This window comes from Schistocerca cancellata, chromosome 7 (genome assembly GCF_023864275.1).
Source record: "Schistocerca cancellata isolate TAMUIC-IGC-003103 chromosome 7, iqSchCanc2.1, whole genome shotgun sequence".
Classification (NCBI taxonomy): Eukaryota; Metazoa; Arthropoda; class Insecta; order Orthoptera; family Acrididae; genus Schistocerca; species Schistocerca cancellata.
The window spans coordinates 607,533,598-607,552,148 of NC_064632.1; the positions used below are offsets into that span (position 1 = coordinate 607,533,598).

Sequence of the window (18,551 nt, forward strand, 5' to 3'; positions counted from 1 at the left end):
TGATAACCCCGTCTGACAGCTTCGTCACTGGGCATCTGATATAATGTTGTTAAGTGTGTGGTTTATTATACTACAGTGGTAGGATGTCCGACTTCCCTGTATAATGTTTTTACCAATGAGGTTATGAGCACATAATGTTTAATTCACATGGTGAAAGTATGTGTTTCTATTATATGATGCATGGATAAAATGTGTGTGTAAGCAAGCAAATATTATATAATTAACGAAAGGTAGATTTGTGGTTTCACAGCAGCTCACTTTATTCTAAAAATGGTGAAAATTAATGTAGCTCTGGCAAGATATTCAGATTCTAGTACACTTCACTGTTCTCTAAGCACGTACCGAGAGGATATGAGAAAGGAAGTAACAGTATTCCTGGGGGCACTATTATTTCACATTTGTGTTGCATTTAAGAAATAAAACCAACATTTCAGTGCTTTTTAATACACCTGCACAGCTTCAAAATTTCAGTACAGAGTAAATTAAAAATTTCATAGTATAGGTAATTGAGATGCAAGAGTGAAAATATTAGATTTTAATTTATTATCTGCAGCATCTTAAATCACATCCTACATATCACACAAAAACTTTGAAGCTGTACTTTTCAGAACATGTATACACCTAATTATTAGAAAGATGGGACCCACAGATGTCAAATATCGAAGTGTTACTTCTAGTTTTACTTGAACCAGAACTGCATCTATAATGTGAGAATCATTAACAAATTTAATTTCACTATCACATCACAGATTTTACAGTATTGCACTGAGGTCATAATAGCAAATAAAAAACAATGTAGTTGAATGAGAAGCACATGTTTGTTTATGTTTTAACCTGCTCATGTCACAACACTACTTACCCAGCTTCTGCAAAGAGGCAGTTCCAAAGTAAACTATCCCTGTTGAGTGACTGATGTTTCAAAATACAGCAAAGAATAAATAAGAGATGTCTGTATAGCATTTATTGAAATAAAGTTGCAGCTAATGAAACTTTTTTAATTACATAAAAAGCATTAGCTTGACCAGAGGCTAAAATAAAAACAAACTTCACAGAAATACTTACCATCTGGGCCATTATGACAAGGAGGGCCAATTGCCTCATTAATGTCGACTTTCCACCCATGTTTGGTCCTGTCAAAACAATTAGACTGGCCACATCGTCGCAGCCTATCGTCACATCATTTGGCACAAATTTCTCTACCCATGAGATACATGGATGTCGGCCCTCCAGAAGTCGCACATAGGGCTGTGGAAAACATGTATACTGATGAACAAACAAAGCTCGCTCTCTCTCTCTCTCTTTTTTTTTTAAATTGCTATTAGAGCACTGAATAGTACAAGGATACATCAGAATAAAATATGTTACTATGTGTTTATTTTTTACAGATGTATTATTTCTTTTTTAAATTAGAGGCATCTTCAGAAAGTAAGTGGACTGTGACCATGAGTGGTAGAGGGGAATCCGCTGATAAGTGTGAACATCACAGGAACATGGTACTACAAAAACTCAGGTTTTAGTGTCCAGATGTGTGAAAGAAGTTGGTAAGAAAACCCACCGTGTGCGAGCCACATGCTGTGATCCCTGTTCTTACTCAAGAAATGAATAACACCTGCCGAAATTTTTTTGCAAATCAGGACGCTTGCCAACAAAGGTGTTATGAACAGAATGAGTGTGTTTAGTGATGTAGAGATTTCAGTAGAGGCAGAACAAATGTTCATGACAAACAGATTAGTGAGAAGACTTTCCATTTTGATTGATGAGTTGGTGCAAAAATTTGAGGAAACTGTTCATGAAGACTGCCGGTTGACAGTGGATAATATTTCTGTGATGTTTCCACAACTCTCTGGAACACTCTTGTATGAGACACTCAAAGAAATGGAGGGATACCGGGAACAGTGCACAAGATGGGTCCCATAACAGCTGACAGAGCAGTACGACAAAAATTGGGTCAATAGCACCCACAAATTTCTTGAGTGACTTGAATTGGAAGGTGAGGACTTTCTGAGCTCTATTCTGACTGGAGATGAAACATGGCTGGCTCAATACACGTTTGAGACAGAAAAACAGTCATCATAGTGCTGTCACACCAATTCCCCATCTGCCGAAAAATTCAAAACAACAATTTTGGGCAAAAAAATCTTGGCCCCAGATTTTGGGACCAAAAAGGCATAATTTACATCAAATTTCTGCCTCAGGGGGAGACCACCAATGCACAATGATATCTAGAGACCCTAAAAAAACTCTAAGGGAACATTGAAAACAGAAGGAAATACTGACAGGAGGACTGCGCTTGTTTGGTGGCAATGCCCATCCTCATATGGTTTTAGCCTGCCACCCCCGTATTCCCGACTTGGTGCCTTCAAATAATCTTTTCACCTCCCTGAAAGTACACATTAGTGGAATTAAAATTTAAACTTATGAGCAGGTGCAAAAATACGTTCTGACATGGGGGAATGAGCTGGCGATAGAGTTCTTTGAGGAAGGCATAAGGAAGTTTGTGCCACAGCTCACCAAGCATTCAATGGAATGGTGATTACATGGGAAAATAATCAACAAGCTTATCAACAATATCCCGTAATTTTTATTATAAAATACAATTTTCCAGAAAATATGAATGTCTAGTACACTTAATTTCTGAACATGCCTCGTATATTTATTTTGGGTATTTGAATTTACTTTTGAAATCATAATATGCGCTACACAGTAGAAAATATAGATATTAACACTATCTGTGGCAGAAGATTAGTTACAACTTTCCAATTGTTAAAAGAGGAAGAAATGGGGTAGTTGGTGACACTTAGATGGTAGTTTCTGATAATATTATTCCCACACTATAACTTCAACAGCATTATTCACAGGTTAATTTGTGTAAGTCCATATCTTACACAAATAGACCACATAAGTATCAATATTTACTTTTCCTTTCTAAGCTTGTACTGCAATACGCCCTTTGACAACAATGTTCCTCCTCTTGCCAACATTGTCACCTCAGAGTAGCAATTGCAACCTATGCCCTCAATTATTTGCTGGATGTATTCCAATTCCTGTCTTCGTTTACAGTTTTTATCCTCTACAGCTTACTCTAGTACAATGAAAATTATTCCCTGTTATGTCTACAGATTTCCTGTCATCATGTCCCTTCTTTTTGTCAGTGTTTTCCCACATGTTTCTTTCTTCACTGACTCTGCAGAGAACCACCTCATTCCTTACCTTATAATTATAAGTCCACCCAATTTTCAACATTCTTCTTTAGCAACACATAGCAAAGGCTTCAGTCTCTTCTGTCCTGGTTTCCCCACAGTCTGTCTCTCATTACTATACAGCGCTGTGCCCCAGACGTACGTTCTCAGAAATTTCTTCCTCAAATTCAAATCTATGTTTGATACTAGCTCTTTTTTGCCAGAGCTAGTATGCTTTTTATGGCCTCCTTGCTCCATCCAGCATGGATGATTCTGCTGCCCAGGTAGCAGAATTCCTCAAATTCATCTATTTCATGATCCCTAATTCTGATGTTAAGTCTCTCGCTGTTCTTGTTTTTGCTACTTCTCATTACTTCCAATCCCCCTTCGAGTTCTCTCAATCCATATGCTGCACTCATTAGACTGTCCATTCCATTCAACACATTCTTACCCTTTTACCCTGCATTTTCATCTCAATCTTGAACCATTCTTTTATTTATGTCGTTCCCTTTTCGGTGTACAAACTGAACAGTAGGGGCAAAAGACTGCATCCTTGTATTATACCCTTTCTAACTCAAGCATTTAATTCTTTGTCTTCCACTCCTATTGTTCCCTCTTGGTTCTTGAGCTTATTGTGTATTACCTGTCTTTCCCCATACCTTACCCCTATTTTTCTCAGAACTTTGAATGTCTTGCATCATTTCACATTGTCAAATGCTTCTTTCAAGTTGATAAATCCAATGAATGTGTCTCAATATTTCTTCAGTCTTGCTTCCATTATCCACTGCAATGTCAGAACTACCTCTCTGGAGCCTTTACCTTTCCTAAAGCCAAACTGATCTTCATCTAACAGATCCTCAATTTTCTTTTCCAGTCTTCTGTATATTATTCTTGTCAGCAACTTGGATGTATGAGCCATTAAGCTGATTGTGCAATAATTCTTTCATCTGTCAGCTCTTGCGGTCTTCAGAATTGTGTGGACGATATTTTTCCGAAAGGATGACAGTACATGGCCAATCTCAAAAATTTTCTATACATCAACATGAATATTCATTTGGTCACCACTATCCCCAATGATTTTAGAAATTCCAATGTTATCTATCCTGTCTGCCTTATCTGACTTCAAGTCTTCCAAAGCTCTTAAATTCTGATTCTAATACTGGATTCCCTATCTTTTCCTTGTCAACTCTTGTTTCTTCTTCTATCACATCACCTGACAAGTGTTTCCCCCTCATAGAGAACTTACATATACTCTTTCCACCTGTCCACTCTCTCCTCTGCATTCAACAGTGGAATTCCAAATGTGCTTGATGTGACCACCCTCGCTTTTAATTTCACTGAAGGTTGTTTTGGCTTTTTTATCTGCCGAGCCCATCTTTCCGACAATCGTATCTTTATTCAGTTTCTTTACATTTTTCATGCAGCCATTTTGCCTTAGCTACCCTGCACTTCTTATTTATTTCATTTCTAAGTGACATATTTCTGTAATCCTGAATTTCCCTTAACATTTTTGTACTTCCTTCTTTCGTGGATCAGCTAGGTATTTTATCTGTTATCCCCGATTTCTTCGTAGCTGCCTTCTTTCTACCTGCAATTTCCTTTCCAACTTCTATGAGAGCCCTTTTCAGAGATGTCCATTCCTCTTCGACTGAACTACATACTGAGCTGTACAGTTATCGCAGAATCTATAGCCTCGTGGAACTTCACGCACCTATCTTCATTCTTTAGTAGTTTCGTATTCCACTTTTTTGCACATTTATTCTTCCCGACTAACACTGCTCTCGAGCTGGTACATCGACAGCCACTCACTATCCCTGGTGATATTTTGGAAGCGACCCTGCTCCCTCCTGACAGTAACATCTCAGGTTTCGTACAGCAGCTCCTGTGCGTAAGTGTCCAGCTGCAACCGACATCTCCGCAATGTCACAGTGAGCACCGTGCCTTTATCCACCGTGACCTCACAACATGCACACGTCACGCTTCAGGTGGACGCATACCAGTATTCGAGTCCGCACTCGGTTTTGCGACGTGAGGAAAAGTCATTCTCCATTCATCCGTACGGGGTCGCAACAATTGCCGCCATAAACAGGCTTAATCTGGCCGACGTCCTAGAAACCCCTCCAGCCTACGAGCACAGCACCGATGAGGTGGAGGTGCCGCCGCCTACCACTGACCCCAGCCACAGCATCACGATCACTGCCCCTGGTACAAAGCTGGCAAATACCTTCCCCCATGCTGTTCCAGACACGTCACTCCCGATGCCGTGTCTGACAATGCCAGTCGACGCCGCCTCTGGCCGACCACCAGCAATCTACACAACACGTCCCCTACTGCCTGGGGCCCTGATGTCACTTCCGCACTATCCTTTTCACAGCCTCCAGCTGACACAGACAGTGCTCCGCCCCGCCTCCACATGCACCTGCCCCTGCCGACAAAGTGCAGTCACCACCATTGCAGGCACTTCCTTTTTATTTTATTATTTTTTTTTTTTAGGACGCAAAACAGCTATGGTCATAAGTGCCCATTCTGTGACTTAGTGAAGGATAAAAACTGGAATTTAAATCAGCAGCAATGGGAGCAAAACTCATGAAGGAAGGAAACTAAAAACAGAAGGAAATCTTAGAAAAGTGCTATTGAACAGGGGTTGTTTTCTCTGAAAAAAGCTTCAAATGACCAATGTCATCTCTCTAACACTTATAAACTAAAGGACGGGATTGGCTGAGCGCACGTCACCTGCTGAAAGGGAAGATATATCAGGCGACAGCTGTAAACGGACGCGTAGCGGATTAAAATAGGGGCACTGAAGTAAAAGGTGTCTCACGGTCCACGATTGAGAGCAGTGGGGATAAAGTGGGTGAGGACTGTCACTTAAAAGATGTGGATGGCTAAAAAGAAGGTGCCTAATATGGAGTCTAGTAAAAATTACCTTCTCCCAACAACGAGGCTGGGAGGAAGAGGTACAAGCACAGGGAAGAGGTTTTATGTCCCATAATTTGCTATACTGAAGTGTAGACCAATGTGTGTGCCATAAAAGAGCAACACGACGACATAAAATGCTCGGTAGATTGGTAAAGGGGACCAAGCAAACAGCAGGTCGAAGAAGAGAGACAGCAGCCTTTGTCACTTTATTGGCTGCCTTGTTTCTGCATATACCAATATGCCCAGGGGTCCAGAGGAATGCCACAGATATGCCCCCCAGGTGGAGCAGTCCTGAATCCAGTGGACCAGAGGGTGGATGGGATAAAGAGCTTGGAGGCTGAGAAGAGAGCTGAGCAAATCCGAGCATATAATGTACTGTATCCGCTGAAGGTGACGGATTTATTTGACAGCCTGGAGAACAGCATAGAGCTCCTAAGTAAAAACCGAACACTGGTTGGGGAGCCGAAATCTAATAGGGGTGTCGTCAATAATATAGGCACTCCTCATACCAAAGGTGGTCTTGCAGCCATCAGTGTAAATAAATGTGGCATCCTCCACTTGTGCACACAGAGCAGCAAATGGCCGATGATAAACTATGGGGGGTTACCATCCTTGGGAAGCTGACAAAGATCATGGAGAACAAAGGTCCGGAGGCATTCTACTCCCATCTGTCACGAAAGTTTTAGGAAATTGGAAGGAAAGTGAATTTGACAGAAGTGGACTCCCGGTGGTAATAGAGAGGACGGGCTGCACGCATACCTTAAATCCAAGGAGGCATTGAAAAAAAGGCCACGGATTGGATGAGCAGGTATGAAAGACTGATAACTAGCGTAACGACTGAAAAGGACAGCACGTCAAGGTTTAGCAGTATCAGTGTAAAGCCTGTCCGTGGGGCTAGTGTAAAAAGCTCCAGACGCTAAACACAATCCACGGTGGTGGACAGAATCTAGACACCAAAGAATAGACAGCTGTGCAGAGGAGTAAACTATGCTTCCATAGTCCAATTTCAAGCGCACAAAGGCACGATATAGGCGGAGGAGGACCCTGCTCGCCAGGAGGTACTACTCAGAACACAGAGACTGTTGAGGGATTGCAGACAGCGAGCTGAAATATATGAAATGCTGGAAGACCAGCACAGTTTTCTGTCAAACACAAGTCCCAAGAATTTGGTGACGTCCGCAAACGGAAGGTCAACAGAGCCTAGATGCAGGGAAGGTGGCTAAAACTCTGTAAAACACCAAAAATTTACACTGAAGGTCTTACCGGGAGAATATCGGAAGATGGTTTCCATGCTCTGTGAGTGCAGGCGATCAAAACAGCCTTGAAGACATCGTTTAAGAAGGCTGGCCGATTGAGAGCTATAGTAGATTGCAAAATCATCGACAAACAGGGATCTCGAGACATCAGGAAGGAGACAATCCATAATAGGATTTATGACAATGGAAAACAGAACAAGACTTGGCACAGAGCCCTGGGGCACTGTCTTCTTGGGAGAAAATACAAGAGAGAGCAGGGTTCACCCCCACCTTAAATGTGCGCTCCGCCATAAATTCACAGATGAAAAAAGGTAGCCGACCTTGAAAGCCCCAAGAGTACAGTGTGTGGAGGATGCCTGACCTCCAACAGGTATCATATGCCCTCTCCAGATCAATAAAGATAGTTACAGTTTGGCATTTCCTGAGCAAACTGTTCATGATATAAGTGGAGAGAGCAACAAGATGGTCAACTGCGGGATGCTGCTTTTGGAAACCACACTGGCAGTTTTTAAAAGGTTTCGAGACTCCAGCCACCACCCCAGACAGCAATTTACCACACGCTCCAAAAACCTTAGGTACACTACTTATGAGGAGAGAGGTTGGGCGATAGCTGGAGGGAAGTTGTTTGTCCTTTCCAAGTTTTGGAATAGGAATGACGATAGCTTCCCGCTACCTTCTAGGAAAGGTACTGTTCATCCGAAGCTGGTTATAAAGGCACAGAAGGTAGCACAGACTAGGGTATGATAGAAGCAGCAACATTTGGATGTCCATAGCATCCAGTCCCGGAGCAGAAGAGTGAGAAGGAGGAGAGTGCACGTCTGAGATCCCGCATAGAAAAAAATGGCATTATAGCTTTTGTAATTATGAGAGGAAAAAAGCAAGAGGTTGTTCTTTCGCTATCTGTTTCTTTGGGAGAAAGGCTGGTAGGTAATTAGAAGAGCTCAAAATCTCAGCAAACGGTCGACCCAACGAGTTAGAGATTGCAACTGAGTCCAGTACGGTATCCTGCGTGACAGTTAGCCCTCAGGTCGGGGAAAAACTGGATGTGCCGGATATCCATCAGATTTGACTCCAACCAACTGATGAGGGAGTGAAGGTATTAAAGGAGCCGGTAAAGAAATCCCACCTTACCTTCTCGCTATCGCATATGATCTGACAGCATCACGCACGTTAACTGCTTACAGCGGATACAGTTGGCCAACGTAGGCTGATGGTGGAAAACACAAAGAGCATGTTTCTGCTCGCATATTGTGTCACGGCATGCCTCGTTCCACCAAGGAACTGGGGGGTGCCACAGCAAAGAGGAGGTACAAGTGACCTGATTGCTGATGCTAGGAAACTGATGGTCATAAAATGTTGCTAGGGAGGTGAAAAGTGTCTAATTAGCTTCGTAAAACACTTTTCCAGACACCACACACACCAAACCATCACTCGGCCAGTCTCTTCTTCCACTTCAACAAGGCAACACCTCCCAGACACACCATTAGCAGCTTGTCGGCGCAATGCCATGAGGCTCCTCGTCATCTGCCGTACTTCACCAGCAGGTGATCAACTCACAGCATGAAAAGGACAAGACAGACTGTATCAATTACAGATCTATCCAATTATTACCAATCACTCACAAAATTCTCCCCAAGGTGTTACTCGACAGATTAGAATCAGAAACTGATGCAGCACCAAACAGATTTATAATCTGTGATCACTCCTGGAGATCACGCAAATGAAAAACATTGTAATCAAATTTGTGGACTTTAAGAAGCCTTATGACTGCACAGATGGGGAGACACTCTTTAACACACTAGAATGATACGGAATAGACAGAGAAACTAGGGCACTTGTAAAACAGACACCCACAGACAGCACACCGAAAATCAAATTCATGGGAGGAATCTCAAAATCATTTGAGATACACACAGGTGTCAGACAAAAAGGTTGGCTCTGACAGCTTTTATTTGACAGTATCTTCGACAAAATTATTAAACGATGGGAAGAAAGTAAATGTGATTCAGTGAGGGAGAACATGTGCAAACAAAACAATCGTAAGTTGCCTGGCAATTGCAGTGTCCTGGAAATACTTGGCAACAGTAGAGAAGAAGCACTGGACCACATAAACAAGTCTTTGCTCAAACAAGTCTACAGATGTATTACCAGAAAACATAATACATGGAAAGAAAGAATACCAAGAGAAGTCATGCACTTAAAATATGAAAATGCTAAAAGAGCCGAAAAATTTATGTACCTAGGGGAACAGAGTAGCACAAGGATCAAACATCGAAAGAACACAAAAACTTCAGAAAGCATATAAACTCACATGAATGCATTACAATGGAAAAAAAAACTAAAATGCAGCTGTACTACCAGAAGCACTGTACAAGTCAGTAACGACCATCAATGGAGCACCAGGAACCACAGAAACAGACAAAATAGAATGAAAAATTCTCAGAAAAATTTATGGAGCAATATACAGAGAAGATGTGAGGATGAAGAGACCAACCAAAGGATTATACAAACACACAGACAAGATCAGAAAACATCGACTAACATTATGAACACACAAATACAAGTAACAACCACAGATTCAATTAAAAAAAAACACCACTGGCTCCAAGAAACAGAAGAAGACGTAAAACAAGCACGAATCAACAGGGAAATGATAAATGATAGAGGCAAATTAATAAACAAAATTATGAACATAAAATTTAAAGTAAAAGAAATGAAGAAAATAGGGAAAATATGGACAAAACAAAAGAAACAGGAAAGAAGGAAACAAGAACATAAATTTAATAATCATGTAAAACTGCTGTGAACACTGTCTAATAATAATAATAATAATAATAATAATAGTAATCAGTACCTTTGTCTCAATATTTACATTCATAATTCTTGGAATACACGTTTCCTCCTCAATATTTCGAGTATATTCAGCTAATGACAGAAGAACATCTAGCTCAGCAAGACATTTCACAGCAGTCATCCACATGTTGGTCCTTCAAATAAAAATAAATAAATAAATAAAAAAAAACAATTTAAGTCCAGATTAGATTAAAAAATCAATATCTGACATTAAAAACATACAACAATTAACCACATTTAAATAAACTGTTTAACTAGGCCGATTGATTTTTTATTGTTATTTTACATGAACTACGAACTTTTACTCCTCGTATACTCATACGTCCCAATAGATGCTTCAACATTGATGTTCAACAACACCGCATACAAGCTGTACTACTCCAAAGCAACATCCTGGGGCTCCTCTTGGTTAATCTACACATTAAAGATATTCCAGGTACACAAAACACAACGGATGCTGCGCGAATGGCACCACCATCCTAGTGCAAGACTGGAAACCATCAAACATCTAATTACAATTAGACACAACACTCAGAACTGCCGAGCTTTGGTTGGAATGATGGCACGTTACGGTAAATGTCGACAAGACTGAATCAACAACATAAACACCACAACTGCAGACAAATAACCCTACACGTATGCCCAATACATTTCTCTGAGAGAGTCAGGTAGCTTCATGTCCTGGACTGGAAAGTAATCTGGAGGGACCATATACTACATATTTCCAACCTAGCACACTTGAGGTTCAAACAACTTTACTCAATGCTTAACAGGCAAAGTGCACTGAATAGGAGGGCACTGACATCCATATACATGACACTGATGATGTGTGCAGCTCCAACATGCCTGTGCCATCTACTGGTGATACAGAACACGGTGCTACATATCATAAGCTATGCTCTGTCATACACTTGCATCGTGGACGTTACAATGAATACCGACCTGAGACAAAATGCTCTACTAGAAACACTTAACCGCCTATGGTAAGGAAAAGTACACAAATAATCCAAATATAGAGCAACACCATTTCAGCAAAGCTGCCTGGCACAGCCAGCTGAATGTACAAAGCCACACAAGAGGCACAGCAAGAATGCCAATTTGCACATTAAACACAAACAAAACCCACCTACATTACATACTGCACCATTCATTTTATGACCAATCGACCACTCACATGATGACTGGGGTATGCTAGAGGTAAGCAGATGGTGCACCTCACATCAACATTGACACATACTCTTTGTGACAAAAATAAGCTAGGACACTGGTACTGAGCACAGCACAATACCCAATAACAAACCACAACCTCACATGATCTGTCACACCATGCAAGAAACCCACTACTGTTCTCGCTACTTATTCTGCCCGTTGCAGAGGTTTTATCTCCGTTGGTGCTTGCCGTGTTCACTTTTCTCCCCACTGTGCCCTTACACCGATTACTCTTCAATCGCTTTTCATCCACCCTACAGTAGCTTGATGGGCCGTGTTAGTGGGTAATCCTACCCAGATGCATAGACTACAGAAACCTACATCCCGTGACAGAAAGTCAATCACAGTACACTTACGAATGGAGGGAGGGAGGGAGAGGGGGGAGGGAGGGAGAGGGGGGAGGGAGGGAGAGGGAATACAGCTAACAGATGATGATGATGACGATGTCTTCGTTCACAAATGTTCCGTTCATGATTTTGTTAAGTTCCTTTTGGGTAGTTTTTCCCTAGCTCATATAACTATTACTGAACCACCTCACTGGAATCTCATTAATCACATTATCATCAATAATATGGAAAAGATAAGATTCCTACTCTCCACATAGAGGTGGTGCTGAGTCACAAACAGGCACAATTGAAAAAAAAAAAAAGAGTACTAAGAATACTTAACTTTTCAACAAAATCTTCCTGCAGTACTCTTCCTCGTACTCACAACAACAACCACCTCACCGCCGCCACTGGCACACAAGCACCCAACTTTAGCACCCACAGACATTATAAGGGGATCCCCCCCCCCCCTCCCCACACCAAAAAATTAAAATTTTTAAATTGTTTACAAAACTAATTTATACCTGTCAAAATACTCTCCATTAAAACTCCTACATTTGTCCCACCAGGGCTTCCACGGTTTGAAACAATTTTTGTAGCCATCTTTAGAAATAGCTTGAAGCTTCTCCCTTGTTTTTTCCTCAACTTCTTCAATGTTGTCAAATCGGTGCCCTTTTGTGCCCCTTTTCATACATGGAAATAAAAAAAGTTGCACAGAGGCAGGTCATGCGAGTAAGGTGCGCGGGGCACTGTAACCATGCCATTTTTCAGCTAAAAACTGTCTAACAGAGATGGCTGTGTGTGCAGGTGCGTTGCCGTGGAAGAACCCGTCTCTTGTATGCCAAAAATAGAGTCTTTATTGATGAACACTGTTGTGCAATCTTCTTAAAACTTTCAAGTGGAAGGTTTGATTGATGGTCTGACCTGGAGGAACAAAGCTCTGGATTTTTTTCAATATTTTCATTGATTCAGGCAGTTGATGGACGTCCAGAACGAGGTTTGTCATCAATCTACAGTCGCCATTTTTAATTCCATCAAACACTTGAGTTTTTCTCATATTGTCATCTTGTTGAGCTGTTTTCTGCATTAAAAGTGTTTCAGTAGCACTTTTACTGAGCAGAAAACAAAATTTCACAGCTGCACGTTGTTCATTTAAACTTGCCTTATTAAAAAACAACTCAAGAACGAAACAGCACGAGCAAAAACAATCACTGCAGATGAACAGCACAAGCCAGGTCGACGCCACCAGCGGCACTGAACTGCCAACGAGTTGTGCTACACACACCTAGCGGCTATTCTGGTGTTTTTTGGGTACTCCTTCGTAGCTACATGTTTCATAGTAGTAGTTGTGTGAATGTTTCAATTCTGAGGAAGAACCTTGTTTGAAAGCTTAGCACACAAGTAGGTACACCAGTTTTTTACAACAAGAGTGAGTCTGCAGAGTACTTTGTAGACATATAAAGAATAGCTGTCTTAATGTTACCAGGGTAAACATGCAAACATTAAAAACACAGTTTAATCTTAGTTTAATTATAAATGATAAAATAAACCTAATTATATGAGCTAAATCCTGTTTAACTAAACAATAGTAAAACAAAATTTCATTATATCACTCTGTTGCCACCTTTAAGTGTTACCCACAGTAACGACCCACTGTAAGCGTTAAACAGTGCAGCTGCATCACATCCCAGCCAACTGTTTATTCGACTGCTAACTATCTCAGGACAACTGCTTCATTGTGGGATTGTAACTCAAGAGTTGTGTGAAAATAATCAGGTAACAGGAAACATCAGCTTAGTCATTTACATTCCATTCCAAAATAATTTGAGTTCATTCAGTTTTTATGTTGTTCATCAGCCTCTCTCTCTCTCTCTCTCTCTCTCTCTCTCTCTCTCTCTCTGACATCATCAGAAAGATTGGAAGTTGACTGAATAATGAGTGGCTAATAAGGCCCCCCATGAACCATGGACCTTGCCACTGGTGGGGAGGCAACCACAACGGTGCAACCACAACGGAGGGGTATCTGTTGAGAGGCCAGACAAATGTGTGTTTCCTGAAGAGTGGCAGCAGCCTTTTCAGTAGTTGCAGGGGCAACAGTCTGGATGATTGACTGACCTGGCCTTGTAACACTAACCAAAATGGCCTTGCTCTACTGGTACTGCGAATGGCTGAAAGCAAGGGGAAACTACAGCTGTAATTTTTCCCCGAGGGCATGCAGCTTTACTGTACGGTTAAGTGATGATGGCGTCCTCTTGGCTAAAATATTCTGGAGGTAAAATAGTCCCCCATTCGGATCTCCAGACGGGGACTACTCAGGAGGATGTCGTTATCACGAGAAAGAAAACTGGCGTTTTACGGATCGGAGCGTGGAATGTCATATCCCTTAATCGGGCAGGTAGGTTAGAAAATTTAAAAACGGAAATGGGTAGGTTGGTAAAAGTTAGATATAGTGGGAATTAGTGAAGTTCGGTGGCAGGAGGAACAAGACTTTTGGTCAGGTGAATACAGGGTTATAAAAACAAAATCAGATAGGGGTAGGGTTAATAATGAATAAAAAAAATAGGAGTGCGGGTAAGCTACTACAAACAGCATAGTGAACGCATTATTGTGGCTAAGATAGACACGAAGCCCATGCCTTCTACTGTAGTAGAAGTTTATATGCCAACTAGCTCGGCAGATGATGATGATGATGAAATCGATGAAATGTATGATGAGATAAAAGAAATTATTCAGGTAGTGAAGGGAGATGAAAATTTAATAGTCATGGGTGATTGGAATTCGAGAGTAGGAAAAGGGAGAGAAGGAAACATATTAGGTGAATATGGATTGGGGGTAAGAAATGAAAGAGGAAGTCGTTTGGCAGAATTTTGCACAGAGCATAACTTAATCATAGCTAATACATGGTTCAAGAATCATGAAAGAAGGTTGTATACATGGAAGAAACCTGGAGATGCTAGAAGGTATCAGATAGATTATATAATGGTAAGATAGAGATTTAGGAACCAGGTTTTAAATTGTAAGACATTATAAGGGGCAGATGTGGACTCTGACTACAATCTATTGGTTATGAACTGCACATTAAAACTGAAGAAACTGCAAAAAAAAAAAAAAAAAAAAAAAAAAAAAAAAAAAAAAAAAAAAAAAAAAAAAAAAAAAAAAAAAAAAAAAAAAAAGAGAGGTTCAAATGGCTCTGAGCACTATGGGACTCAACTGCTGAGGTCATTAGTCCCCTAGAACTTAGAACTAGTTAAACCTAACTAACCTAAGGACATCACAAACATCCATGCCCGAGGCAGGATTCGAACCTGCGACGTAGCGGTCTTGCGGTTCGAGACTGCAGCGCCTTTAACCGCACGGCCACTTCGGCCGGCAAACTGCAAAAAGGTGGGAATTTAAGGAGATGGGACCTTGATAAACTGACTAAACCAGAGGTTGTAGAAAGTTTGAGGGAGAGCATAAGGGAACAATTGACAGGAATAGGGGAAAGAAATACAGTAGGAGAAGAATGGGTAACTCTGAGGGATGAAGTAGTGAAGGCAGCAGAGGATCAAGTAGGTAAAAAGACGAGGACTAGTAGAAATCCTTGGGTAACAGGAGAAACATTGAATTTAATTGATGAAAGGGGAAAATATAAAAATGCAGTAAATGAAGCAGGCAAAAAGGAATACAAACGTCTCAAAAATGAGATCGACAGGAAATGCAAAGTGGCTAAGCAGGGATGGCTATCATTTTAGTAAGCCACGGCTGCAAAATACTCACACAAATTCTTTACAGACAAATGGAAAAACTGGTAGAAGCCGATCTTGGGGAAGATCAGTTTGGATACCGTAGAAATGTTGGAACACGTGAGGCAATACTGACCTTACGACTTATCTTAGAAGAAAGATTAAGGAAAGGCAAACCTACATTTCTAGCATTTGTAGACTTAGATAAAGATTTTGACAATGTTGACTGGAATACTCTCTCTCTAACTCTGAAGGTGGCAGGGGTAAAATACAGAGAGCGAAAGGCTATTTACAATTTGTACAGAAAGCAGATGGCAGTTATAAGAGTCGAGGGGGAAGAAATGGAAGCAGTGGTTGGGAAGGGAGTGAGACAGGGTTGTAGCCTATCCACGATGTTATTCAATCTGTATATTGAGCAAGCAGTAAAGGAAACAAAAGAAAAATTCGGAGTAGGTATTAAAATCCACGGAGAAGAAATAAAAACTTTGACAGAATTACAATGTCATCGGCGAACCTCAGAGACAGCAAAGGACTTGGAAGAGCAGTTGAACGGAATGGACAGTGTCTCAAAAGGAGGATATAAGATGAACATCAACAAAAGCAAAACTAGGATAATGGAATGTAGTCTAATTAAGTCGGGTGATGCTGAGGGAATTAGATTAGGAAATGAGACACTTAAAGTAGTAAAGGAGTTTTGTTATATGGGGAGCAAAATAACTGATGATGGTTGAAGTAGAGAGGATATAAAATGTGGACTGGCAATGGCAAGGAAAGCGTTTCTGAAGAAGAAAAATTTGTTAACATCGAGTGTAGATTTAAGTGTCAGGAAGTCGTTTCTGAAAGTATTTGTATGGAGTGTAGCCATGTATGGAAGTGAAACATGGACGATAAATAGTTTAGAGAAGAAGAGAATAGAAGCTTTTGAAATGTGGTGCTACAGAAGAATGCTGAAGATTAGATGGGTAGATCACATAACTAATGAGGAGGTATTGAAAAGAATTGGGGAGAAGAGGAGCTTGTGGCACAACTTGGCTAGAAGAAGGGATCGGTTGGTAGGACATGTTCTGAGACATCGAGGGATCACCAATTTAGTATTGGAGGGCAGTGTGGAGGGTAAAAATCGTAGAGGGAGACCAAGAGATGAATACACTAAGCAGATTCAGAAGGATGTAGGTTGCAGTAGGTACTTGGAGATGAAGAAGCTTGCACAGGATAGAGCAGCATGGAGAGCTGCATCAAACCAGTCTTAGGTCTGAAGACCACAACAACAACAACAACAACAACAACAACAACTCAAGAGTCAGTGTAATGTTCTTGCAAGGATAATTAATTATCTCTCACTTGGCTAAGTGTTTATTATTGTATATTACTGCTACTCACTTGGATGTATGGCAGCACAATTTATCACTGTGCTAGCTGAATCAATAATTATGGAAAAAGTATAGGCTCATAACTGTAAAAGAACAACAGAATGGTGCAAGGCAATGTTATTTGTCGATGACACACATTATACATAGGCATGCCTGCTTGAGGATTAAATATTTCTACTCTTCTTTTATGTTGTGCCTGTCTGCACCTCAAAGCCTCTTCTAATATGGTTAGCAGCTATCTATCCTTCCCGTATTATTGTTACACCATACTGAACTTTTCACTGATTAATGTCACTATCAACTATCTGTATTCCTGATTTGCCTCTCAAATTACAAACATCTGAGTGTATAACCTACAAACAACTCATGGGGATCCCTACGAGAAACAGGTTGACCTCATTCTATGCCAATCTTTTCATGGGCCGCACTGAAGATGCATTCCAAAGACACCCTGACTCAATTCACTTTTATTGATGGTATCACTGAGGTGTGGATTCATAGTCAAGATGAACTGCATTTTCTTCGACAGCTTGAAACCTTTTCTCTACTCCAATTTTACCTAGACTTTTCCTGTCACACAGCCACCTTTCTTGACATTGACCTCCATCTCACTAATGCTCACAAGCAACCTCAGTCCATATAAAAGCAACCAAAAAATAACAATACCTTCACTTTGACAGCTACCACATCACACAATCCATTCCCTACAGCCCAGGCATCCTTGGGAATCTTACCTGCTTCATCACTTGAATCCTTCACCACCTGCACTAAGACCCTGTTCCATACTATCCTCTCCCACAAGTACCGCACAGATTTTGTTCGCAAACAAATCTCCTGAGCAATCTCCTCTCACCCTCCAAGAAATACAACTCCTGTTTGGAAAAACACTCAGAAACAAGCACTCTTTACCCAAAGATTTCCTGGCCTCTGATCCCTCCATACATTATCTCACTGAGACTACGAATTTTTTAAAATTGAGGACTGAAATGAGGTTCTCACACACCACTTAACAGTTGCTTTTGTCGCCTTTCCTCCATGATATTCTTGTCGAACCATTCAACATTATCAAACCATAATCCCCATCACAATGCTCCTCACTGTAATTGTTCCTGCTATGAAATCTGCCACAGACACACCCATTTTCAAACGCTGATCAATTCCACATCATGATAGACACAGCATCATGTGAAACCATGTAACACGTGTTCACTGCACCACTTTCTAGCAGTATGATACATTTCCTTAAATTCAGTGTTACAGAGTTCTTGTAATTATATACATTCTGTCGTATTTTTACTTTTTGGACTGCAGTTTTCATTTCTCTAAGCCTCTTTAATCCAATTAATCTGTGATGTATCTTAAAAGTAGGAAAAACAAATTATTTACTAACAACTTACTTTGAACTGAATTTCTGGAATATTTTCTTGTTTATTCCATTAATTGCTTCCTTTCTCAGATCCTCTAAGTTTGATGCCTTTGCAAGGAAGCTCTGAAATCATATGAGAGAGGTATCAGCAATGATTATTTTAAGCAATTTATTAAATTCTAAATTATGTCCGCTTACCGTTAAAAATAAAATGAATTCACATGCAAGGAAACAGACAAGACACACTGATTTAAACTACTTTGTGATCAACAAAATGGCAGTGGTGGCCAGTCTTATGTCTGTGGCCATAATAATTTGCACCCAACTAACTCTTAAAGAATATGCTGC

At 40.7% G+C, this 18,551-nt stretch overlaps 1 protein-coding gene across 1 annotated transcript in view; it reads right to left on the reverse strand.

Annotated features, from left to right (window-relative positions):
- Window positions 1-18,551, reverse strand: part of LOC126092089 (DNA mismatch repair protein Msh6) — a 325,870-nt gene that overhangs the window by 43,765 nt on the left and 263,554 nt on the right. Inside the window, exons 22-24 of the mRNA XM_049907512.1 lie at window positions 18,235-18,326; window positions 10,209-10,341; window positions 1,063-1,245 (exon numbers count right to left, since the gene is read on the reverse strand). Coding sequence (XP_049763469.1) covers window positions 1,063-1,245; window positions 10,209-10,341; window positions 18,235-18,326 — 408 coding nt within the window. The remainder of the gene's footprint in view (window positions 1-1,062; window positions 1,246-10,208; window positions 10,342-18,234; window positions 18,327-18,551) is intronic.